Raw genomic sequence first — 27830 nt, 5'->3', positions numbered from 1 at the left:
TTGGGGTGGAACTTAATTTTACATTTATATTCATGCTCCAAATATGTGCATGAAAATAAACTTAAAATTACAAAATATTTTTTTCTGTGTACCCTTTGATCAAAGGTGATTATAACTACTAAATAGAGGGAGCAAAGTGCTGAAATATGTTGTCTCGCTCTACTATATTGTAACTCATTACTTTGCCATGTGTATACCTTGTGTACCTGGTGTACCTGAATGCCATAGTATCATATGTTAGAGCGAGATAATAATCTCTTTTTTATGTTCCCATAGGATTAACAGAGATAACAGACGCTGCTCTACAGGGTGATATGAATATGATACACCTAAAATGTTTCATAAAACCCAAACCAGATTTAATTTCTTTTCTATTGCACGTTCAATACTAGTTTTTTTTATGTTTTTAACGACATTCAATTATCAAGGGACTGGAAAGTAAAGTATATTTTGCAATATTAAGAGCCATAGTACTCAAGGGAGAGCAATATAATATAAAAACTATTTTTCTCAGAACATTTTACTTTCATAACAAGCTTGCATTGCAAATGACGTATATAATTATTGCGGTTTTAAAAATAACGAAGAAGCACGATTGCACTTGGTTGTGTGAAAATGCCTGACTTCATTTTTTACACAGATCTCATTTGTTTACTTTTGTCGATGGAGACGTAACAATATGTACACCTGAAATTCCCTGTTATCCAATAATTATCACTTGATTTTCAAACATCAATAGTGCTCCGGATACAAAGGCCGTACAGGCAAAGAGGAATTCCTTCCTAAGGCTTTCTTGGAACGACGGTTATATTTCGCTTCGAGATAACGCGAAACAGTCCATTGATGATAAATGACCCCTAGAATTGCCTTTCCTCACCGATGGTCGTACAGAAATGGTCCGCGGTGTTTTTGACACCTAAAGGATAAAAACTCGAAATATGCATATTGCGGATTGAAAGCTATTTCCCAAAGGCGTTGTTTATGTTTAAAGTTGCATCGAAAGTGTAACCAAATCTGCAAGAAAAGTATTAGTGTTGATAGAAAAAATAGTATGAGATTCAATAGATTCGTCAAAAATTACACCATCAATTTCAACAAGATTAGAAGGAATATAAACTCTGACAAATTATTTCAAACGACTATCCAAGACACTATATTCATCTTATTAAATTCCTTTGTAACAATGCAATGTACAATAAATTGTCAGAAACAAAGAAGTAGTCATCATTTTAAGCAGTATTTTGCATTCCGCTGTACGGGACACTAATAATACACAGGTTACAAATTATCATTATACTCAAAATCATGCTTATACTTAAAAAAATCACGAAAAGAAAAAAAAATTGGTAAAAAATCATGAAAATTTTATGACATATACAAAAATATGTTCCAATGCCGACAGCTATTCACGTCCCATATCTAATGAATATCTATTAGCACGGAGATTTATCCGAAATGAACAATTCACGCATAAAAACCGTTCCCGACATCGCCGTCCAATGTTTCAAGCTAGATTTAATTTTGAATTTAATTTAATTTAATTTTGAACACATATATATATTAAGTTAAATATACTTAATTTTGAGTACACCTCAAATAACTCAATAGTTCCTTATTCCACGGAAGAGCTTGACTGAGTCGAATCTGTCAAAGTACGAAAGAGCAAATTTAAAAGTACATCAATTAAAGTTAAAAGGACTTATTCTTTGGTTTGTTTGATTTTTCTGTGAAACTAAACGTTGACGATTCTAGAAACTGCTTGTAAGAGTGAAACACTAATGTTAAAAAAACTAAATCTCATTCCGCCTCTTTCATCTTCTAATTACATTTATGAAATTTGGTGAATACGTTTGAATCAATCATCCAAACACAGCAATTCAAAAAAATACGAAATTATTTTAGCTTGAAATCTAACTACCCTTGGTATTTATACTTCCAGGGTTGGCGAGCTGTATGATTTTTTCCGAACCATCGAGCTTTGAACAGATATAAATTTGTTCAGACAAAATTCTAGTATCACTCTTCCTACGGCAAAAATGCTGAGCGAACTTGGATTATACTTCTATCTAGTTAGTTGCATACTGTAGAAAAAACTTTGGTCTCTAGCATTGAAAACGACATTCGATGCAAGTAGCTGAAAAATCATTCATTCACCCGTAATACCGGTGACGTTGATATTTTAATTTATCAATATGCATATAAGTTAAAATAAAAATATTTAAAAAAAAAATTCTTTAGCGTGATGTGGTGGCTGTAAGTGTATTCGTAGCCTTTTCCAAAAGAGTTTAAAAATTCGTGACCATGGAGAGAGGAAAGAGCGAATTGAAGATTTACAAATTTTATGTGACGTACTAAACTGCCCATGATCGCATATCAGTCCCATAAAGATAGGAAATCCCATAGAAAATGGGACAAATATGCGATCATGGGCAGTAAATGGATGCTCTTTACGAGTCATCAGTGATTGAAACATGTTTTTCTATATACTTCAAATGCTCAAAAAATAAAAAAAAATCAAGTTAAGAAATAAACTAAAGTAGAATACTCGATACAATGTAGTCAGCGTGTTGATTTTACTTTGATTGCCTTTACACAGTCAGGTTGCTTATGTAATTTATACTTATACACGTCACTGGTATTTGTAGACATATATGTTACCATTCACAATAAATCTGTGGGAAAACCGGCCTGCACTGTCTTAGGTGAGTATACCAAGTTTCGTCCGAAAATCTTTAAAATCATGACCGACCATCTTCTATTCCGATGAAACTTTACACGTTTCACCAGCATGGAAGACTAACATTTTCTACAGTAAATCCAATCATTTTGACACAAGTGCCCTTTTTAAAGCGCGTAAAAGTTCGATTACTGTATTTTGTACAGAAAAACTATTCGAGATAGAGTTACAAGGAAAGAAATACATCTGCGCGAAAAAATATACCTACGCTGAAAAAAGTTGTGACATTTTTTACAACAATAAAAATTTATGTTAAAAAATTAAATTACACTATTTTTTTTAATTTTTGTCATCGAAAATTTAAAGAGAAAGAAAACATTTTAAATATATTTGCACCATCGAGAAATTATTGGCTAAATAGTTTTTTTTTTCTAAAGGTAACTTTAAGCATGTTTTAATTGCAATACCAATTGACAATAATTTTAATATGAAATATGATTCCAAATGTCAATTCAAATCGAAATGCTTTTGATACTAGTTTTCCAAAATGTTTACGAGTTTACGAGATATTGTGATTTTTTTCTGCAAAAACATATTCTTGAAATTTTGCCCTTTTTATAAATTGTTCGCGTTTCTCCATCTTGATCTATCCACAATCAAATGTTTAATGAAAACAAGAAAAGTATTTTACTAGTGTATTCATATCACGGACAAGCTATTAATAAGAATGTTTCGACATTTTTTTTAAATTTATACTATTGGCAGCCAAAAATACTTCTAGAATATGATTCCAAATGCCATTTAAAATCAAAATGCTCATAACAAAATCTTTCTGAAATGTAGTCGTTTTCAAGATATTTTAAATTTTGTTTCAACAAAAACAATTATTAAGTTACTGGTGTTTATCCATAAAAACAATAGGTTTTTAAACATAAACATAAAATTTCTTTTAGCTTTCTTTTGACGTCATTGAGATATCGGAAACTATTTGAAGGTTACAAGAAAACAATGAATATATGATTAAATTATATTATGGTCTCATTATTCACCTGTATAGTTTTATTGTTTCATGCAGCTTTCAAATGGTTTACAATATCGTCTTAATGCCTTAAATTTACAGGAAATTTTATGTGTATTTTGAAAAACCTGTTGTTTCTAATGGAAAAACTTGAATATGGAAAAGTAGTAATCAACCGAAATGATTTGAACGTATTTGTTGAAACCAAATTTGGAATACCTTGAAAACGAATTTTTGAAGATTTTTGTTATGAACATTTGGATTTAAAATGACATTTAGAATCATATTCTATAAGACAATTGTAATTTTTACTGCAACTAGTATGAGCTATAAAAATAGGTTAAAAGTTGATGTTAGGAAAGTTTTCCTATTGATAGCTTCACGATGATTCATGCAAATTCAACAAAAAATGTATTTCGTGTTTAAAACGATAAACATTCGACTGTTGATAGTTGTTCACGAAGAAACTTAAATAAATAAAAGGGCACAATTTCAGTTTTTGTGGAGTTATTTTTTTGTGGAAACAAAGCGCCAAATATCTGGAGAACCATGACATTTTGGAATATTTTAGTTAAAACTGTTTTGATTTCACTACGTAATATCTCAAAAACTATTTTTTCATCACTAAGCAGAAAATTGTTTAAAACACTCGTGTATGCTTGTGACTAGTACAGTAACAATTCATAATAGGGGGACGGGCATAGCGTAGTTGGTAAATCGATTGCCTTGTACGCAGCTCACCTGGGTTCGATTCCCAACCCCGCACATAAAAAGGCGAATGACCATAAGGTTAAAACCTCTATAATCCAAATAATAATAAAAAAAATCATAATCAATTTTTTTTAGATGCAAGACACGAACTTTTTGAAAAGGCGAGGTCAAGGCCGAAGACAGATCAAATAGGCCAATAAAAATTGTCCATAAAAGGTTAGTTTCTTAACAAACGATAAATGAAGAAAAAATACGAATATCTTTTGCGGTTTCGTTTTTGTTGACCACAGAAGCGAAAACTCGAGAATACGCCGAGAATCGAATGGACCCCCATAATTAAGGAAGATGCCTTCCTCGCAGGGGAACCGTTAAATCGTTAAACAGCAACATTGTATATTATTTCAACATTAATATTGAGAACGAATGTACGGCTTGTGCGGTCTATAAAATAAGAACGACTAATTTATACTTTTTCGCTTCTCCCATCTAGAGGCCGTACCTACACGGTACCAGTCCCGTATTAACTATATCTCAAGTAATGAATGCGAAATGGTTTATAGGCATCACAAAAAATATTGACAATGCGCCTTAGTGGACATAAAACCAATATAACGGAATACTCTAATTTAGCATTAAATATGGCAGATACGGATTTAGAAAAGCTTGGGTGCAAAATAGTTAGCATTGATCATATACTGTAATATCACAATGTCGATTAGGCAAAACCAAAAACTATCTATCGCAGCTCTCATATCCCAATGAGATATAAACAGGTGAGACAGAACACATAGTTTCCGATGTTGTTAACTAACAACCCAGTAAATTTTTCGAACTCAAGATGAAGTTATGTATTTAATTGCTTAGGATGCATGGGAACATATTATCAATCCCATGTTATTATTTATAGCGCACATTATTTATGATTTATAATATTTCTTGTTGTTGTTGTAGTACTATTTGACTCTATCCAACTAAAGTTTTCTTGCATTATGCCTCGTGTAAATAGTTTATTCACGCATGTCTTGTATTCGATCCGAAGACTCGCACTATTTGAGCTGTCACAGTCAATATTAAAATTTCTGACAGCTCATTTACAACCGCAGAAGTATAGTCAATCCAAAGGAGTTTGGTTTGTTTTCCTCACGAAATACCTACCCTCAATCAGTTCTCGAAGAGCATATTTTTGTTTTCCTCACGAAATAATTCGGCACCATTTCTTTTTTAACGGGAATAGAAAGGTGTTGATAACATATATACAGGAAATACGTCTATTCATCGGCATATTTGCCGCATATTGAAAAATCGCCTTCTGACGATTTCATAACGGTTGTATCATACTGTGCAGAAATGGGTTTCTATTCATAATCGACGGTGATGCAAATGCCTACCACGTAATTTAGGGTAGCTCAGGTATTAATTTGAGAGGCACTGAATTGATAGAATACTAAATCAGTAGACCCCTCTGCCCTCGATACAGGAATCGCTCAAAATTTGCACGGTCGAGCAGGGATGAGCTGTCAGATGTAACTCGGGAACTAAATCTTTGATAATTTGAGCGTCTTCCTAGATATCGGTAAATTGCGTAATTTCAAATCGATCAACTGAGACCTCTGCAAAGAGGCTAGGTGGTAACTAGGTTTCACGGCTTTGTCCAAAGATTCCATAAACCAAATTCACTCATAGTAGCAGCATACAAGAGGCTTATATGTTTTAAATTATGCGTGCTTTTAGAGGAACTACTTGGTGAAATGCCGACATTACTGGACTCAAAAAGTTATATGCATACTCGTCTGACGAAGATATGGTACTCAATTGTTGTTTTGATACACACTTTTCAGGCGTTTCTGGATTTTTGGCTCTCCATACATAGATGGAAGCTAAAACTCAAAGATATGCTATTGTTGCTATAGGCCAGCGATTCTCAACCTGGCGTCCGCGGATCCCTGGAGGCCGTGTAGTAGTTACCAGGGGTCCGCGAGGAATATTATTTATCTCGGAAGGAGTTTTTTTTCAGTGGCAGACTGAAAATAATATTTGGATATTTAATTTAATTAACTGTGGTATCGAAGGAAATGAAAAAGCCGATAAACTAGCTAGACAATTCTCAAACTTACAATTCATTGGACCAGAGCCTTTCTGCGTGGTATCCAAATGTGTACTACAAATGGAAATCAAAAAATGGGAGGAAGATGCAATACAGTCAAACTGAATTGAAACAAATACTTCAAGGCAATCTAAACTCTTCATAGCTCCAAACAAGCGAGCTATGAAAAAAATACTAAACGTAAATAAAAATCACTAAGCATTGTTATTAGGCTACTTATGGGACACTGCCTGGCCCAGATATCATTTAAAAAAGAAAAACCAAAGCCCAAGAGAAGTTTGTCGGTTTTATGACTGTGATATAGAGAACTCTCAACATTTGCTCTGCGACTGTTCAGCACTAGTAGTGCGTAAAAAACAATATTTCAACAAGGGCATACTAATTCCTTGTGAAATCTGCTTAGAAAATCCCAATGTGGTAGTTAAATTCATTCTATGAATTATACCAGACTGGGGTACGTCGCACCATCAGATAACGCCAGTTACCTTCAATGGTAACTCGTCGGTCTGAATCGATGCGATATTAAGCAGGGGTGTACCACAATAGATCAACTCAATGGTCGCGGTGGTTCCAAATCGCAACAAAAAAGCTAGAACGTTACGTACCACGTTTTTGTTGAAAGGGGTAATTTGAAATTTGCAACAATTTGTTAATGGGGGAAGAGGAGTCAATGTTGGGAAATGTTTGAGTTACGTAATTTATGAATGGTCCCTTAGCTGTGATCTCCGCGATACAAATATGTTTGCATTTAAACCATTGTCTACAAAGGCCATGGCACGATTCGGATTCCTTCGTTTAACCCTTTGCGCCGCAGTGGGACGTATACGTCCCACCTACTTTTCCTAAGTTTTCATTGGATTTCTAGTTAGCTTTCTTTTAATCAACTCTTAGTTATGTAAAGAGTACAACTAGCACAAAAATTATGTGAATTTGTTAATTACTTATTAGTTATAAACCATTAAATCTCAAAAATCTCATTTTCACATTTCTTAGTAAAGAAATGTATAGAATTCGCTCAAACTTTCAAGATTTTTTCCGAGTTCCGGAGGGCCGAGTCTTATATATCAATCAACTCAGCTCGACGATTTGGGACAATGTCTGTGTGTGTATGTAACGGACAAACTCTCATTCTTGTTTCTCAGCAATGGCTGAGTCGATCTTATCCAAACCAATTTTAAAAGAAAAGCCTATCACCAAATACAAATATTTGTAGTTGCTGTCACCCAGACAGAACGCTATTAAATGGTTTTTGATACTGATGTTTAGTTTCCAGGATATGAATGTTTGAAGGTGCGTTTTTTGTAGTTTTTTGAAATTTGCTACCGAAATTGACAACGTAACTGATCAATTTATATATTTTTAGAAAGCTTATACGAAAGCTTATGCGAACTATAGATTGTTGAAATCGGACTATTATCAAAAGTGATATTTAACATTAAATGCGGACGAAAATTTTTTATCATTTCCCATAGCCAAAATTATGACCAAAAACGGATAATTTTAGGCCAATAGTATCGTCGGATAATTTAAAGAATACAATATGCGCTTTCTTTTGGTATTGTGATTTTACTAATTAATCCCTTTAAGAGTGAGATATTTTCATAAATTTTCTTGGAAGCGATTGTATTGAAATAACGCCTTCAGCAAATTTGTAGCTCTTACTTTTGCGAATAACTTTACTGAAGGCATCAAATACATATGTCGAATACTTTAAAAGTTATGGCTTATTGTTTATGGATTACCCTTTGTCGCATATTAATTGTTCAATATAGTAATAATTCATTTGAATGAGCCAAATATTATTTCGATAAAACGAATTTCGTAATTTCATTTTTCTATCTACAACCGCTAGAATAACAATCGTATAATTCCAAGTTATTTAGATGGAACTTGATCACTTATCGGTGCAAAAATTTTCATTGGCGCGAACCTTCTGGCTCATAATCATCGGATCGATCTGAAACATATCTCGGAAAATGAAAGTTGAAATGAATAATTCCAAGAAGTCGTAACCAAGAGGATGCTTTGAGGTTTAACCACCCCTCCCCCTCACCCAAAAAAAAAATAATTGGATTGAAGTTAAAAATTTATTGATGCTGGCTGATTTAGTTCAATATTACAGTGTAATTATCTGATCAGTACATTGATAACCTATTCTTTGAAACACCATGAGGACCTTTGAAAAATGGTGGGAATGCGATCCTGATCTGTAACTGATCTATTGGTCTTGATCTCACAGTTGTCTAATAATATCAATACCAAATACTTGCCTAAAAACATTCCAATAGAAACTCATTCCAGAGTTCTGAAGTCAATCATAATCATAATCATATTTTCCTATCCAGAGTTGCACTACATGATGGGCGTCATTTTTTCGTGTAATTCCAATGTAAAGCCTTTATTTTGAGTGGTCGTTGTGGCCATTTCCAACAAAACTATTATGCTTTATTCTGACAATAAGTTAGTGTCGGTTTCTGATGAGGCGAAGCCGAAACGCAACATAGTATGAACAAAACTATTGTTTACATACACAATTCGTCGAACTGAGCAAGAAAAACCCGCGTAATATTTTTTAAAGTCGGAGTAGTTTATATGCCTATTATCTCTGCACAAACGTTAGCGTTTTTGTTGTAATTATTCCTGTCTAACATTTGTGGTTTTTCCTGCGTCTTTTTTCTTGGTCGTTCTTATTCATAAGCTTAAACCTTTAAGTCACCGCAACATAGCAGTCTGTATTAAACACTGCCGTAAGCCACCTTTACCCGGTGGAATAGGCTCTCCGTATAAGCAACATGTAGGCGGAGAACTCACTTATTTTAGTTTTACTGGTTAGTTTAAAGTTGCTTTATCTGAGGCTATTGACCCCTCATGGTTTGGTTTCAGTTCACATTCTGGTGCCCTTTTTCAGCGAAAATGTTTTTTCACTCATTGATCATGCGTCAGAAACAGGAATAAAATTGCTTTGAAGCAACGAAAACTAATCAAATCTATTTCAAGACTGATCAATAGTCTAGATTTGATTATATGTGTAATTAAATGTAACGAAGTCTACTGCGAACGTTCCAAGCCGTTGTGGAAGCCAAAATGTGTTTAGCAGTTTTCCATTAACACACATACCTCATGTATAAGTGTGCCCATCTATCACAACTGACAAGCATGCCTACGGGAAAGTCGGGAAAGTATCAGATGTGCCTCTTGCGTCATCAAATGTGTAAGTGTGGAAAACAAGGTTGAACGAAATCGAAGGAAATGCTGCGAGATTCATGGTTTGCCTGTGTGATGGCGGGTATTCTGGCTGAATTTGTACTAAATATTAACCCATTTCAGTCTGTGAAGGTTACGATAGAATGATTTTTTTTTTTGGGTCACGCGAAAAACATTCAATTAATGATTTTGCACTTTGCGGGGTTTTTCCATTCGTCATAACCATTATTATTATACTGCCAGGCACAATAAACAATGATGGTACACTTTTTGTTCGGCAGTGGAGAGTTTTCCGACCGCTGTGGTATTGTCCACAACAGAAAGCGTCTCTCTGGTGTGTTGTAAGGTTCTACTGTTGAGGCCGCCATTTCTAATGAGTTTGCGTGTTTGGGACTGGGATGAACAGTTGGTAACTACGACAAAAATCGACGAAAACATATCTATATTTAGAACATGCGGCTGCTCCATAGGTCTACGTTTTCTATGTGAAACAGACATCTGAAGCATATATACATATATATGATATGTAAGAGTAACGCTGTGGTTGTAAAAATCTGAGGAAATTGTCATAATTATTTTGCATAACAGAAGACAATCAAACTCTAACTTTTCACCAAGGAAGGTCAATAAACTTTATTTATGGTATCTAATGAGATCAGCTGCCATGCGTTCCCATTAGTTCCTGACGAATTGGTGGGAGATGATGGACATAATGTGTATTGATTTTTGGCGCGTGTGGTTTGCTCTATATAATATTATGATGGTATAAAACTATATAACCACAGTAAACTAATGTGTTATACATATTTCTTCAATACACCAAGGAAGTTCGGAGAGCACCTTTCATAACAAGCATTTCGAATCAAGAATCACACGCAGAGGAAGATCGTACGCATGCGTTTGTGTATCATCCCAAACATCAAAAGATCTCGATAGATATTCATTATTAGTAAGTATTTACTCTCGGCCTGGATCCACGTTGAGATGTTACTAATTTGAATAAAAAAAGAAGAGTTCAATATTGGTGCATATTTACGTCACTACGTGGGAGTCTTGAACTTAAAATCATAATACGCTGTGCCGAAAATAGAGTGTAAAATGTTCAATACCGACTACCAACTTGCACGGAAATAGGTTAAGTAGTATTGCGATAGCCAACGAGAGCGTCTGAAGCTCGTGCGCGTCACTTGCGTAAAGATTGTTCGTCACCTCGCCTGTTGGGTGTATCGAGCCGGGTTTTGTTTTTCTGATTAAATAAACGGGTCCTGCATATTTATCCGTGTGTCTAGGTGGTTGTAAGCACTGGTGATTTTTGAGCTTGGACTGTCGAGAGAAAACGAGCGCAACGAAGAGACGATAACTCGGTTTCAGAGGACGCCATACCTGTCTGTATAATCAAGCAACACCCAGCTGGGGCTGAAACTTTGCGTACAAGCTGAACGGGTACAACGTTTTGACGTACGCTCTGCTTCGGAACATGTTTACCGTGTGTTTCTCCTACTGTGTTTACTCATTCTTAACTCTCATCGACCTCTGGGTTTAAGCACACACATCGACAAAGCCGAGAGTCGTATATGCGACTTGAAATGTTCATAAAATCGTTAATAGCATATTTTTTCCTTTTCAGTTGTTTCGCGCGATTCGGTTGAGTTATACGTCCCCAGTTCGGAGCCACGTTTTGACCAGGAAAGGCATTTTGTTCGTATGTGAAAAAGCCAACCCTGAATAGAAGCCATCAGTTTTTTTTTGTTGCATGACCAGTCATCGGGTTAAACTTGTTTTGATACATAGGCAGCGAAAAAAAAGTCAGCCTCGTGCGAATGACTTCGGGTGCATACCTAGACGCCAACGTGGTAGTTGAACATCAATAGAGATACCCCCATACGGATGTTAGCTTGCGCTGAAAGCGTGAAGCGTGAAGCACTCAACTTCCAAATCTGTGATTAGAGCGAATATTCTGCGACTATTGTATAACAGTCAAACATCTTGCGCTAGATTGGACATCAAAAACGCCAACAAATCGCAAGGGAAGCAACGAAGAAGAGCTTTCCGTTTGAGACGCATTTTGGCTGGAAACAGACGAATTATATTTGTTAAAGTGAAAAGTGTAAATGCAAACAGAAAAACGAGAGCAATAAATTAGAGCTGAATAAAGTGATGATATGAAATAAAATTCTATCTCGATCAACTAAAAGATACGCTACTGTACAGGCCAAGACAAACCGAGTGTCGCCGCTCTATTGGGTTTAATAAATCTTAATTTAAAGTAAAATAAGTTGATTGCTGTGTCTCACTGGTGTGCCTTGAATAAGTCCCGCATAGCAGCAAATCAAACAAGCCAGCTAGCTAGTGACGGAGAAGCAAACCACTGTTCCCGTTTAAGTGAGAATCACATTTTGTGTTGTGTTCTGGTGGAGTTAACAAGCCAAAAATGCTGTGTGCGCTGGAATATTGCGCGAAGCTATGCTTCAGTATTTAGTAGTGTGTTTGAGATAGCTGCATACAGCTACTATTATGGATTGTAGCAGCTCGTTTGAGTATTATATCAACGATTAGGCACTGAGACACTTCACCCTCGAAGAGATAATCGTGCGCGCGTGTGCTCGGCTGTACCGTTCCTCGGCATCGACACAATCACCAGCAACGAAGCGTTATCAAAAAAATTTCCATTGGAAGGGCTCATTCCACATCGTACCAGTGAACGGAATGAATCAAGTGTATACTATCGCTTGTGCTAATCAGCTCGAATTGATCGCTAAAAATTGCTAACAATATACGAAGATAGGCCATGTGCTAATGGTCAGTGCGAAAAAGGCAACCAACCAAAGCGGGAAACAGGTTTAGTGAACGAAGCTGCTCGGAAAGATTGTGCGAAAATTAACCCAAAGGACGTTCTATCTGGAAAACTAGGGAACATTATCAAAGTGGAGCTGCTACTGAATAAAGTGCTTGAACAGTTGTCCCTGAAATTCTGCGCCATTAGTGTGCCATATGGAGTCGGAAAATAAGTGTCCGGAGTTCGTCGTTTTTATGGTTAACAAAATGCTGATTGATATTGACAATTCTTTACTTCAAAACCATCGACAGCGTGAAACTACTGGAATAAAAAAGCTGTATAACTCTTTCTTTGTGTTATTTTAACTGACTCGCTAATTAAAGGACCAGACTCTTTGTGTATGTCCAATACCAATATGTGTACTTAGTGTAATCGTATGCCCAGAGATATAATTCCCGAAAATATTAGTGAAAGTGCAAATATTCTAGATATATTCTTTAGATAAAGTATATATTAAAAGCAATAATATTAAGGTACATATGGAACAGGGAAGTACGTTCAGCCGCCGACTATATCCGACCACGGGGTACTTATCGAACCAATATGTAAACAGTTAAAGGGTCGTTATACAAACTGTGAAAATATTTCCACGCCATCCGTTGCACCTGGAACAATTTGAAAATAAGGGAAGAATCATACGTTGTAATCGAAAATTCGCTGCACCAACCACGCGCGTGTTATCGCAGTCGATAAAACAAGCCAAAAGTAAATCGCATTCGGTTTTGTGACAGCTAGTGAGACATTGTTGGGAAAAAAACACAGGATTGCTTTTCACGTGTATTGCAAAGAAATTGAAGGTGTATGTTAGAAGGATTACGCTTGTTCGTCATCGGGTTCATAATTTCTTGGAATAAGTGTACCTTCAACGAATCATCGATTGGCACACCTTCATCGAGAACGAGCAGGAGCTTCCGATGCGATAGAACTACGAATGGCGGTATCCTTGTTGGCAAACTTATGCAATAGTGGCTTCGAGCAGCTCTGCCAGACACCTGAGCCGTTGAAATTCTACTACCACAACAGTGAGCAACATCTACAGGCCGGCATTGGCCCTGAACCGATTGAGGAAGAAGAACAAATGGAATACTCTACTTCTTTCTACAACAATCAGCAGCAGCAGCAGCAACAACAACAGCAGCAGCAACAACAACAGCCATCGAATCAACAACAAAGTCAACAACAGAATCAACAAAATTTTGAGGAGGTACGTGTAGTTCTATGTCCACCTGTGGAACCACAAACAGACGAATTCTCTAATATCGTTTTTGCATGAGAACCTTGGAACGAAACCAGGTTAGTTACAACAAATCAACGTATTTGTTGGAGCTGACTTGGGTTCACGCAAAACAACGATGGTGAGAGTGAGGCTGATAAATATTTTGGGTTCGAACCTATTCGATTTCGAGTTCAATAGCGAATAACTTAGATTCGATTAAAAACCTCATAAACCCTCGTGTTGGTGACTTTACAGGTCATTTACAATGAACTTGAAGTACTTCAGCATAAAATTCTATTTGTTTACAAAATATGGTACTTTGTACAAAGCGTCTCCACTCAATTAACTGTCAAATGCTCACAAATTCTCTAAGAATCTCGTTGGCATTGAATTTATCTGGATCAGTTTGGAATAATGTTTCCTATATATGTAACTATAACTTGATTGAAAAAGCATGAACAATTTTTGTTAAGTACAAGACAAGTCTTCAAGAGGCTAAACCAATTAAGTAGAGGCTCACACCATTTTTTAAAAACTTAGCCTACCAATCGATGATCTGCGTATGAATTAATATTAATCTCATTGTTCCTAAGTATTAATTCAAAATTAACTTTTAGAGCCAAATTATTAGACAACTGAAAAATACTCGTCATTAGGCAAAACGACGTGAATGTGCCAGTACTCTAAACTTTACCGTTTGAGTCAATTCGATGTGTTGGTCAGTTAAGACACTGTCCTAACACATGAGGTCAAAAATGATTGGAATGTACTGAAAATAGAAACATCACTCTGCCTTTATCGAACACAATTGCAAATAAAACCACTTATTGTTGAAAAAGGTGCGTTCGAATTTATGGAGGAGAACGACCCTTTTTAAATCTATTGCGCAGAGTGTTACGCAATTTCGAATCAATCCGCAAACGAAGAACTGCACTCTCTTCGTACCGTTCCGAATAAATGACGTGATTAAAATAATCTACTAGTTTTTTGGATGAGGTATATAACCTAATATAGCGCTATCGCTGCTCCGAATAATTGATTTTCAGAATTCTAATTCATTATTCAATCATCGTCATCAAAACGCTATGTTTCAGAAAAAAACAGAACCCTCATACAGATGAATAAATATTAGCAAAAAAAGTGCACTTACACTGAGACCAGCAGTGCTTCTATTTTATTTTATGATCGTGAGAGATAAACGAAGCAAGATAATCAACCGTGGGGTACTTTTTTGCCCATATGTTTTTTTTCGAATACACCAGACACCACAGTCAGACACGCAAATGATGCTTTAAAATTCAACCTTTTTTGTATGTCTATGTAGCTTCTACCGTAAAGCGGGGTGAAGGTGTGTAGATCAGTATGCAGATGCAGGTGATCAGGCAGGCCACATGTTTTTTATTTGTAAGCACCCTCAGTTCATCAACAAATTGCACGTTTTGTCGAAAATTTGAACGGTGATCCTCAAATTTCGATTAAATGAAAAGCGTTGGAAAATAATTAAAAATGTAGTATAATTCACAATATAATTTGCATTTTTTACATCCAATGCATTGTGATTAAGTAAGTGATTGTCATATCTTTCTTCAGAAGATGTAACAATAGAAATTTGGTTATAGTCCAAATAGTTTTAAAACCGAAACAAATAAGCTGAATAAGTTTTTTCTACAATTATTTTAGTTGAGAACTGGTTTTTTAGACTATATAATCATGTTTTGTAAAATTTTCATTTATTTTATAAATTTTTATATCGGGGTTTGTTGTATGGTTGAATTATCACCTTTAAAATCAACGAATTTGATACCTATCTACCTTGAGTATAGCAGACGAACTATGTATGTTTAAATTTACATCCTCCAGTAGAAACCCAAAAGCAATAACACAGAGAAAGAGATTTATGATAGAACAAATAAATAAACAAAAACAAGTACATAAATAAATAAGGGTGGTCATTTTAGTCTTCCTCGTAATTTTGCAGCAGTCTCTATTTCAACGATGGTCATTTTCCCCAGCTTGACATCAACGTCTCGTTACTGGGTAGGTGAAATGAACGACTTTTGTCAAAATCTTTATTATAGAGGACTTCACATTACACTAAAATGCTCGAGTGGGCCACGATTGAGTCATCTAAAAATCGATATTATGATCCTATTAAAATGCGTGTATTATTCAACTCATATATTACTGACTGACAGTGTTTTTATGAAAGAAACCTGTCTGCATCTGTTTGTGATTTCTCCATAGATTTAAGGATTTTTATGCCTTTAGAAAGAGGATGGTTTATCCAATGTCTGTCCATACATGTACAATAAACTGCCCAGAAAAATAATAAATTTTTGAAAACTCAATCGGCCAACCCCTGACTCGATTTCTAGTCCGACCAGGAGTATTTGTATCAAATTTGAAGCAAATCGGACAAGTCTAGCTACCGAACCAACGCTCCCTAAAGTTTGTATGGGATTTTTCGACAATTTACATGGAGAAAACCCACTATCTCGCATTTTCACCTCTAGGTGGCATTGTATGCATCGTATTATCACTGTAAGTGAAAATAAGAAAGTTTATTTGATTGTCTATAACTTTGTCGAAAACTGCTAGTCAATCCGGCGTTGTTAATCAATATAATTCTTCTGAACATACTATTGAGGTAAATCTAACCGTTATTTCACAAAAATATTTAGTTCGTGGGAATCGAGTACTGAAACACAACCATGTACTGCTAGGCCCCATGAATAACTGACTCAGACATTACTTTGTTAAAAGTTTTATAACTTTTTTTTAACGCCAGATTGACTAGCAGTCTTCCACAAAGTTATAGACAATTAAATTATCTTTCTTATTTTCACTTACAGTGATAATACGACGCATACAGTGCCACCTGGCGGTGAAAATGTGAGGTAGTGGTTTTTCTTCATGTAAATTGTCGAAAAATCCCATGCAAACTTCAGGAGCGTTGGTCCGGTAGCTAGACTTGTCCGGTTCTTTTTCTTGTCACTCTAATGCACCATCTGAGATTGTCTTCATATATATTTAAGCAGTTGCATTATCGCAGGGTCTGAGAAATCCGGAAGGCAAAGCACACATAATCATATAGCCCGGATGTCTGGACAGTGGGCACCCATAATTTATTCATGAGCATGAGGAGTTTCCTCCTTTTTTACCGTAAACTGTAGCTTTTACTTAAATTATCTCAAATTTGTAGCACAACATGGCTTTAATGCTTGCTATAAAAAAAACTTGACTGAAGTGGAAACTTCATCGATTAATACGATTATTTCTCCGATATTATATTCCTACTAAAATTGACTATCATTTAAATGTTTTACTTTATCGTATGTAATATATGTTTAGCTCTTCTAAAAAGTTTGCATTAAATTAACATTCTTCGATTTTTCATATATTGAAGCTTTTTTTTATATTGCACGTGATTTGTTTTAATCGTTTGTCAACTTCGTCAAATGTTTTCGAGTTTTTAATATTTAGTTAAGTGAACATATTTTGTTCTAAGACCATTCAATTTGAAACATTGATGTTTAAGTTACATTTGCCGTGTTGACAAAAATATTAATTTTCTGTAATTAATTTGACCTTGCTATCTTAAAGCTTTAATAATATTTTTATAAACAATAGCTAAAAGTTACTGTAATTGAAAATAGCATCCTGGATTACACTTTTATTGTGTCGGTTTTGAGAATTGAATTAGCAAGTGAATTGTATGTGTGACGATGCAAAATTTGCATTTTTTTCTACGGTAAATTCCATACAAACTTTTAAAGTCAGGGAGCAACCTATTACCCGATCAGGAACACATAACAAAAACATTTCAAAACTATATCTCGCGTTGTTACTTGTTATATTTTTTTGTTATTTTAACTACTAACGAGACCAAATTTATAACAAAATATGTTACGAAAATTGTATTCTGTTTCAATCTTGTTATTTCATTCTGATACACCATAACAATTTACGCAGTCATTCGCATAAATGTTTGGTGTTATGTTCGTTCGTTGTTAATATGATTAATTTTATGTTGTATATGTGGGAGAAAACGCATTGGTGTATATGAGTGTACTGTTACTTAGAGAATCGTGTTTTACATGATAATTTTAATCAATCGGTGGAACATAGTTGGTACGAGGGTTTTCAGCAGGAACATTATAGTGTCGGGCAACAAAGTGCAGAGGAGGTCGAACGCCATTAGATAGATTGGATCACTAGGCTGAAAAACTATTGTTTAGTCAAATGATCCATTAAACTAAATTAATTGAATACACTGAAGTTTTTTATGCCGGGGATACGTACCGCAAAAAAACGCATAACTTAGAAAATCCGCATTAAAAAACCGCATAACTTTGAAAATCCGTATAAAAACGGCTTAACTTGGAAAATCCGCATAAAAAGTCGCATAAAAAATCGCATTAAAAAACTTCAGTGTAATTATCTGGTTAAATTAAGATTTTTCAAAAGCATCTAAGCAAAGGTATATTCTTAGTAATACTTCAACGAATATTTGAAAAGGCTGCAGGTTGATTCAAAGGATTTTGGAGACATTGCGGCCTGTACATTGATAGACTTTTTCTTGTAAATAATTCTAATCTATAATAAATAAAATGCTAAAATGCTATTTATATGTGTAGGTTAGATTCATCATTCATAAACGAAAATATAAAGAAAAATACCGATGTAATTACCCTTCTATTGACGGTTGTTTTTGTGATTTAATCAATTTATGTTTTTTAAAGAATTGTTGACAAAGAAAACGAGCCAACGAGATAAACAATCTTGAATGACGTTTTTCAATGATGCTGTTAAACGGGAAATACCCGCATTTTAAATTGGAAAGTCCTCTATATAGTCTATACTATAGATGTGAGTTTGAGTCACCGATAACGACTTTGAGATATTTCGGTTTTTGTCAATAATAATGGCTTTGGAACATATTTTTATGCTTCTACTGTGTGCGAAAATTGAATCTTTCTAAAGAAGGTGTCAAAATGGTACATTTCATGTAGTATAATCGTGATTCGCTGTAACTGCCCTAATTTTTAGTTGGAACACTGCTGCTTGTTTCTACACTGCTCTCTACACTACTACCATTTCCTTAGGGAAGTTTTTAAAAGCTGTCAGTCATTCTAAGTAGCAAATCACAGTTAAGCATCGACAGTAGAATTTGAGCAGACCAATTGCAAAGGCCACTACATATTTCATTTAACCTTGATACTTTTCATTACGAGACGAATTCCTTTCTGATTTTTTTCATTATGACATTTGTTCACATCAATATAATGAAAATCGATCAAGCCGTTCTCTTTCAATCCGGGACGCCAAATGAAAAAAAAACTTTTCGATTTTGCGCGGTAATTTCTCTCAATTGAACAAATAAAATAATTTATAATAAACTCTTTAAAATAGAAAAAAAAGTTTAAGCCTTTATCATGGAAAGTTTTTTTGAACCACGCGTCAAGATTCAGTATGGTTTTGACTATTTATATGATACTACCTCCTTAAGGTTAACGCTTTTGATCGCGTGAACGTTTTTATTGCCTAGTGTGTGACTGATTTCGCATGTTTGATTTCGTTTTGTATCACCGTGTAATAGTCTGCATTTTCGCGTGGGCTTTGGAATGTTCGTACGAGATGTCATTCTGATGTGTAATTTTGAGTGTACGGTTCAGATGAAGGGAGAAATTGAACTCTTTGTTCTCACTGGAGCTCCCGGACGAGTACGGTTTATGATTTCGTGAGCGTTTGTATGTTTATAAATTCGTAAGTGCTAACACGGGAGGATTTCATGATATGTGTAAACGATCGGATTTGTATTATCGCGAAATAGTTCGAGCGTTTGAAAACATTTTTGGGTTTGAAACTAATATAAAATTTAAACTAATCTAAAATTTCTTAACAAGTTGGTAAAATTACCGTTACCGGTAAAATTCAGAAAAATCCAATTTGTTGGCATTTAGTCTCGATTTCACATTTTTATCATTGAATCGCATACATTAAATCCATTCAACAATAAATTCTCATTTATTTTACTACTTTTAGTGTGAAATACTCTTAGGGATCACACGAGAAAAGTTTCATTCCTGAAAAAATAGGGGAAGTTGAGGTCTTAGGACATTTAATGAAAAAATATGATTAGTAAAGTTAAATTCAAAACTCTTTCGTTTTTCTGAATTTTACCGGTAACGAATCTATTTTTGTTTTATTCCTAATAGTTTTCCACGTTCAACAAGCTACATTTTATGAAAAATGATTGAAGAATAACAGAGATATATGCACGAGAAAATAATAAATTTTAATATGAATGACAAAAGGCCCTATAACCCTAACTTCTCGTATTGGGACAAAGGTCAAAAATGTTCCGTTCGATCTCTGAGATTTTTTCACATTAGAAAAATTGCATAATATGTATGATTTGCATCACGGAGCAGAAAAAAATTAAAAATAGGAGATTTTGGGGACAAAATAACCCTGTACCCCACTTTCCAATATTTTTCGAGAAACGAAGATATCTCCATTGAAATACTAAGGTTATTTCCATTAAAAAGTGGTATGCATTGGAATTTTCTGGGTGCTACTTCAAATGTTATAGCATTTAATATATTTTCTTCCATATTTTCCCACAGTACCAATATCAAAAATTTCAAGCGAAGTGGGCGGGGGTCTAGAATTGTCCAAATGATGTGAAATTTGGCATCTGAGCTTACTTTGACATTTGTCACAATATGAGAAGGGAGGTCTTTGAGAATTTCAGAAAAAAATAATTTCGCTATGACCTAATGCATAATGTGCGTCTTTTGTATTGCTTCACAATATACTGCAAAATACGCAACAACCGAAAAATAATATCGATAACATATTCATCGGTGACCTACATAAATGTAATATCCTGAATCATAGCGAATATAGTTGCTAGGTCGAAATATAACTCATATAAACTACACCAGAGCGCGTTAGCGATCACAAGCTCATCGACTAGCGACTCGTAATTTATGCATGCATGTGTACACGGCAGTGGGTGTTGTTTCACTTTAACTCGAGCTTCGCGTGATGAATATGGATGTTTTTCATTTATTTCCAGAACTACTTAAAAATAAACAAACTGGTCATATTCACCTCCGATTACAGTGTTTATATAGCCATAGATATACGGCACAGTCCAGTTGAGGCTTCCCAACTCGAACTACACAATCATGATGGTTCTAATAGGTTTCATTCGACAGGTGGACCAACCACAAACAACCGCAGTGAAGCGGGAAACACGGGTAAGGTCACCCACCAACCACCCTTCACTATGAACATAGGCATACGGATCGAGTGGGGCGATGAATGTATTGACGCCGCACCAGCGATTTTTTTGTTCGCCACACACCAAAACAAATTTACAATGTCGCGATAAATTTCGAAGCAACGTAGACGAAAACAAATTCCTCCAACGTAGACGAAAACAAAACTCCTATATGTCTTCGACACAATTTTTGGCTATGAATGTGTTTTTCGGAGCTGATTAAATTGATCTTGGTGATCAAAGAATTTTACAACCGTGTGCTTCGCTCTGCCTTCACATTCAGGCTAGGATTTTATCTAATTGCAGTCTAATTTTCGGGATTTTTCAAAGATACATATGTTCATAACTCATCGAATGATGTGTGTAGGGGGAAGGATCGTGGAATGAACTTGTTACCTGATACTGCCACATGGTGGCAAACTTTGTCAGTAGAAAGTTTTGTTTGTACAATTACTTCAGTTGTGTGGTTTCCGTTTCGATCTACTGGTATGGATTGACTGCTTCTTAATTTAAAACCACCAAGGACACACCGACGACCGTTCATCGATAAATAATGGAACTTTTATCTAGTTTAGGTTAGGATAGTTTTATGTTATTAATAGGTTTGTTCCAGTACACGGAAGTCACTCCGGAGTAAACAGGAGCAAAAAAACTTTGCTCCTTTTTACTCCGGTTTGCTACCAGAAGAAGAAAAAAGAGAAGGAGAGAGTACAGGAACGATTTTCTCCGGAGTACTTCCAGTTTCTCCTGGTACTGGAACAGACCTAATGACATCTGGAGGAACATGTGAAAAGGGCACATAATATATGCCCTGCTGAAATTATTTTTTCACAATGTTATTGTCCGTACTTTTCCAAAGGAGACGCGATGATTATTTTTCGTCGCAGCAGGATTCGTAGCGCCATTTGGCGCACGATTCGTCGCAATGTATTTCTTATGGGATGAATGACACTTTAATAAAAGGTGGTGCAATTTTGTGTAAAAACCTTACTGTAAATAAAACATACGAAAACCTGAAACTTTATAAGCACAGTTTTCAGTCAGTTTTATTGACAAATTCAGTTAAAGTAAATAATTAGCACACAATATACTTGTGTAATACATATTTTTCGACGTTTTGAGCATTTATTATCAAATGCGCTAATTCAATTCGTCGCAACAAACTGATTGAATGGCTCGTTTCCAATGAAACGTACAATATTTTGTCAACAACTGACCTATTTCACTGCGATCAGGTTGTATCAGAAGTCCGAATACAATTATCATCAAAAGGCGTTTTTTCTAAAATATGAGGTTTTAAACTCCAAAAAACTTCACAAATCACCCAAAAAATCGAAAGGCCAAGTGCCCTTTTCCGATGTTCCTCCGGAATTGCTAGTAGGTTCATTTTAATGCAAATTACATACTCATAGAAGCAGGTTTTCAACAGGGTCTATGAATCCCATTATATTATTACGTATCAAACATAGCCTACTTAGTTCGGGTGTAACTGTTATGTCCTACGAGTTCAGATTTAAACAGATTGCTCCGTCACTGACGCAGCGCCTGTCGTACCAATATTTACGAAACTTTTCAAATGGGGCCTGACGCTGCGTTAATGACGGAGCTATATCTGTTTGCGTTTACAAAGCAGACTAACATACTCACCAAACATTTTTTTTGGTATTTATTGTGACTAAAGAAACGCATTTCAGCAATCACTGGTACGTTGTCTGTTTCGGTCGATGTTTATATTTTTATTATTTACGAACAACGCATTTAGAATTGGTATAGCAGTTTAAATTTCCAATCGGCATTTGAAGTGTTAGCAGGCGGTTAATGTGAGCTTTAGCATGAATTTAAAGTTCTCCCTTGGTGCTCAAAAAGCCCTACACACTTAATTTTTTCTGCCGAATCTCATCATTTTTTGCCTCTTTTGCCGAGAACTTAACAGCTGAGATTCAGCAAACAATTTTTTATTCTGAGATCTCAGTAAGAGTGACGTTTGAGTCCTGAGACTCAGAAATTATTTCACCGAAAATCAGCTAACTAATCTCACTTTACTGAGATATCAGTTTCTAAATTTGCTGTCTATACAGCTGTTGGGAAATTACCGAGACATTTTGAGTGTGTAGGGATCCATCGAAACTACAATGCAGTAGAGTTTGAGTTCATGTTGTACTCGACTGTACTGAACATATTAAATCAACACACCGATATTGGGATGTTATTGGTACTGCGTGATAATGTCCGGGATCAGACGACGCACTCATTGTTTCGGATATTTTGACGCATAGGTAGTGCGTCATATGCGTCATAATATCTGAAGCTACAAGTGCGTCACAGTGTTCACGAAATCGACTGCGACAAAAGATCCGAAAGTGAATATGCGTCATAAATTTCATTAAACAGCAAAAATATAGAACACAAAAAAAAATCATGGTGAGGATTAAAAATCTATGCGAAAGTTTGTTTTAAAACTAGTGTAATATGAACGCGAAGTTGTTCCTACCTTCAATACTTGATTAACTTTAAACATTCAATTCTAACTTGACTCGCGACTGAAATACTGAGAAACTTCAAGTTAAATTTAATGTGACGTTTATTTATGACTAATTATTGATTTACAGTCGACCAAGTTGTCAAACGTCCAGTTGAAGAACGCAGCCCTCTTTTCAAAAATAGCTGACATTTTCTGGGAATAAATCATCCAAGCCGAGAGTCCTTTGTAGTAACAACAGCACTTTAGAATGGTAAAAAAATATTTTTTAGCGCGATAATGCCCCAACCTGATTAAAATTAGAAATTTAAGTTGTTCTATTCATGAAAATTCCAACCGGAACCACTGACACAAGTCGCTTGAAAATATTGAATTTTTCGGTTTCATTGCATAAGGGGCCATACATAAATGACGTAGCATTTTGGGGGGTAGGAAGGGTATACTAAATTTGTGACGAAGTGTGACGAGGGGGAGGGTAGGGTCAGAAGTTGTGCGACGTAGCATTAAGTTTAAAACCCATTGTTTAGAGAAAACAATTTAATGATCCTCCATTCCCAAGAGAAATGAATTGAAATTCAAACAAGTTACTTTTGATGCGGTTTTTCATGAGGTAAATTTTACGATTTATCGATTGAAGAATTCGACTGTAACGTACTCAAACAGATCTTAATTTCGGCTAAGCAGTCTCTTATGGATTAAAACGAATTATGTTATGATTACTCTGACGTTTCGATGCAGGGTTGAAGATGATGCGAACCCTGCATCGAAACGTCGGAGTAATCATAACATAATTCGTTTTAATCCATAAGAGACTGCTTAGCCGAAATTAAGATCTGTAAATATTACGATTCGCGAAATTACAAGTTCACAAAAATACGAAAAGATTTTGTAAGCGGATTTAACTTGCTACATTAGTTAGTTAATGTTGCTAACTAGTAGACTTAGTTTGGAAGCTGAATTAAATTTTCACTTCGGATTCAACCAAACAAAATTTAGTAATTTAGATGAACGTATGCTTCCCATTATGCTCCCCTTGACATATAAAATTCAATACAAAACTATCAACACTATATTTGTGATGAAATGGGCTTATTTTACACGCAATTTACTGTTATAATGAAAATGTTGATAAAAGTCGTCAAACATTTTGAAAGGACATGTATTTAAAATAATTGAAAAACATGTTGTTTTTTTTTCATCACCCGAGCGCTTTACATGGGACGAGGGGGAGGGCGTAGGTAAATGCTACGTTATCTACGAGGGGGGGGGGGGGGGTTAGAATTTTGTGACCAAATGCTACGAGGGGGAGGGAGGGGTAAAAAATCGCCGAAAAAGAGCTACGTCATTTGTGTACGGCCCCTAATTAAATTTTAATTCGGTAGAATATATCAAAAGAAAGTGTATTTGTTGTTTATATATATATATATATATATATATATATATATATATATATATATATATATATATATATATATATATATATATATATATATATATATATATATATATATATATATATATATATATATATATATATATATATATATATATATATATATATATATATATATATATATATATATATATATATATATATATATATATATATATATATATATATATATATATATATATATATATATATATATATATATATATATATATATATATATATATATATATATATATATATATATATATATATATATATATAACTTTTTATACCAATTTAGTTTGTAATAATCAGCACAATGGTCAAAAAGGCCATTTTTATACTAGTTTTGTATCTCCATCAAAACAAATCCTATTATTTTGCATACAAACATGAATTTTACTTCAATACCGATCGATATGTATCATAAATGTTCATATTGGAGGTCATAGTTTTTGCCCAAAAAAATAGTCACTTTCAACAAAAAAACTGTTTTAATCCACTGGTGCAACTGTGTCTTTCTCATTTGTCCATTACAATTTTATGGCTGGTTATGTTTAATACAATGCACAGTGGTCCCCCCATAGGCCAATAATACAAAAAAAAATATTTCGGCGAAGGCGTATTTTTATCTTGCGATTACATCGTTCTGTATGTATATTTTATAGTTTCATAATTAATTTTGTCAATACTGAACTGGTTTTCTTAGTATATAGAAGAATGCATAGGGTGGCTCGTTATTTACCGATAATGTAAATAATATCGATAATCGATAGCTCGCCAGAAAAATGTTTTTGTCGATCTGTAATTTTTTATATTCAATTTTTTTCAGATAACACTACTATTAGCTTTGTATTAAATGATAATGTTCAGTTTTTGGAGTGTAAGGAGAGCAGAAATATGAGTTTATTTGTATATGTAATAGAAAAATTAACCTAAAAATTTTCAATATGACTTTAACTAACTTTGTCCCTCGATATCTTTCCCGAACTTCTTTTCAAAATAGTCATCAGACGTTCCACTTCCACTTAAACTAGGTTTCAGCTGCGCATCTCTGCGCCCAGAATGCCTAGAAAATCTAAGATGTTGTACATGTCTAACGGGATAATGCAAGACGAAAAACTTTATATCAGATTGTCAAATTATATTACGATAATAATTACTACTGATCTCGAAACTATATAGCTTCTTTGTTATTTTCCCAAAATTTCTTATTGATCGAATCATTAGAACTTGAGTTATATCGATTTATTTGACGCTTCTCTTTGAAACACATGTCACTACGGAATATTTGATATACGAGGCAAATGTCTCACTCCACTTCATATTTCAACTACGTTCTCAAGTACAAGTAGTATTTCTCCATTTTAAAATAGCTGGTACTTGGAGTTTTTTTTATTATGGGATAATTTTTATTGTAGGAAAACACATTGGTTGTTCACGAAAACCATCATTTTAAAGGAAAAAAATACACGATTTATTTAAAATTCGAGATATTATGCTCACCGAAGACAATATCATAATATATGCGTTCAGGTGCAGACGCTACAATTTAGAGAACTTTCAATTAATAACTATTCCTTTTTTTACCAGCGCAGCACAACTTGTACTATTCGATACTAAAAAAAATTCTGGAACAAAAAAAAGTAAATGTGAATCTTAATGTAATAAGAAAAGCCGTATTACACTGTTAGATGGATGTAACCGATTTTTTATTGCGAAATTTGAATTCTGCGACCCAAATTTACTATAGAAATGCAGTTTTGTATCAAAATTTGCATTAAATATATTTATGACCGCCTCTCTTAAGGAATGGAACCACTGTGCAATGGTGGAAATGTATATTACATATTCAGTACGATTTGCACATATATACAATGGATCGACAGCCACGGTATTGAGATACTATGTGTCGACTGAAACATCACTTGAAACCAGTGGTGGATCAAGGAGGAAGATCCGGGTGGTCCGGACCCTGCCAGAATTTTCAACTTGTTAAGAAATTTTAAACTAGTTTTAATTTTAAACTAGCCACCCCTCACTGCATACCCCTACCTACGCTTGTAGAAGCCAAAAAAGCAGGCTAGGTTTGGTTGACGATTTTTAGAGTGATTGCATAACCTTTCTATATGAGAAAGGCAAAAATCATTTATATAATACCACTGTTGTTAATTTATTAACATTATTTAGTGAAAAATCATGAGATTACTCAATCAAAACTAAAATATAAGATATTTTTGGGTAAATGTAAAGCCATCTTTGGGAAAAAATGGTTGAATATGGCGACCAAATTGATTAACCAAAATATAGATAGCTTTTGAAAAAATCGCCCAATCGAAGCTTACGAGTACGGTCCTGTTCTAACGAGAATTAAAAATATTGAAAATTGATCATATTCTGCCGCATTCATTTTCAATATTCAGTGACGCAGCTGAAAAAGTCAAACGAAAAAACCACCCATTCATCCATGCAGATTTTCAGCCCTGGCACAATGTAAGCGATGATAATTGTTGTTTCATATGCTTTACCGGCATTTGAAAACATTTTCCTAGATAATTGGTGAAATGAATATATTGTATTCTCTGTGATTGTACGATATTCAACTGAATGAATAACATGGATATTTGAATTAATTTTTTTTTCTATTCACCGTGAGTCGCATCAGGTTCATTTTCAGCCGTCAAAAAAGAGCTTCGATTATTTTTAACTCTGGTTCTAACCATGTATTTGGATAGACGTAAAAATGAACTAGACAAACATCAAACTAAACGGGTTTACTCAAATTCTCTCACGAGATGATGTTTTGACAAGGTATTTTCAGTTGTGGAAGCAAAATCAAACTTTTTATCACAACAGAATAGA

At 34.6% G+C, this 27830-nt stretch overlaps 2 protein-coding genes across 5 annotated transcripts in view; both read left to right on the top strand.

Annotated features, from left to right (window-relative positions):
* Window positions 1-10645: 10645 nt before the first annotated feature.
* Window positions 10646-13564, top strand: LOC131693009 (uncharacterized). 3 transcript variants are annotated; one of them, XM_058980451.1, is made up of 2 exons: window positions 10646-10663; window positions 11342-13564. In XM_058980451.1, exon 2 carries the CDS (start codon window positions 12706-12708, stop codon window positions 12853-12855), a length of 150 nt encoding a protein of 49 aa, XP_058836434.1. In that variant the 5' UTR covers window positions 10646-10663; window positions 11342-12705; the 3' UTR covers window positions 12856-13564. The 3 variants fall into 3 exon arrangements, with proteins under 3 accessions (XP_058836434.1, XP_058836433.1, XP_058836432.1); XM_058980450.1 differs by lacking the exon at window positions 10646-10663 and adding an exon at window positions 11155-11172; XM_058980449.1 differs by lacking the exon at window positions 10646-10663 and adding an exon at window positions 11183-11200.
* The window catches only part of LOC131693007 (upstream-binding protein 1), a 67056-nt gene continuing 52706 nt past the window's right edge, over window positions 13481-27830 (top strand). For both annotated transcript variants that reach the window (XM_058980446.1, XM_058980445.1), the window contains exon 1: window positions 13481-13754. In XM_058980446.1, the coding sequence (XP_058836429.1) occupies window positions 13482-13754 (273 nt within the window). In that variant the 5' untranslated portion in view covers window position 13481. The remainder of the gene's footprint in view (window positions 13755-27830) is intronic.

This window comes from Topomyia yanbarensis, chromosome 3 (genome assembly GCF_030247195.1).
Source record: "Topomyia yanbarensis strain Yona2022 chromosome 3, ASM3024719v1, whole genome shotgun sequence".
Lineage (NCBI taxonomy): Eukaryota > Metazoa > Arthropoda > Insecta > Diptera > Culicidae > Topomyia > Topomyia yanbarensis.
The sequence above is the reverse complement of the archived record's forward strand: the minus strand, read 5'-3'. Positions and strand labels throughout refer to the sequence as shown.

What these genes read in the sequence shown, in the direction of transcription:
- LOC131693009 (XM_058980451.1), top strand. Translation starts at nt 12,706, where the DNA reads ATGGAGTCGGAAAATAAGTGTCCGGAGTTCGTCGTTTTTATGGTTAAC.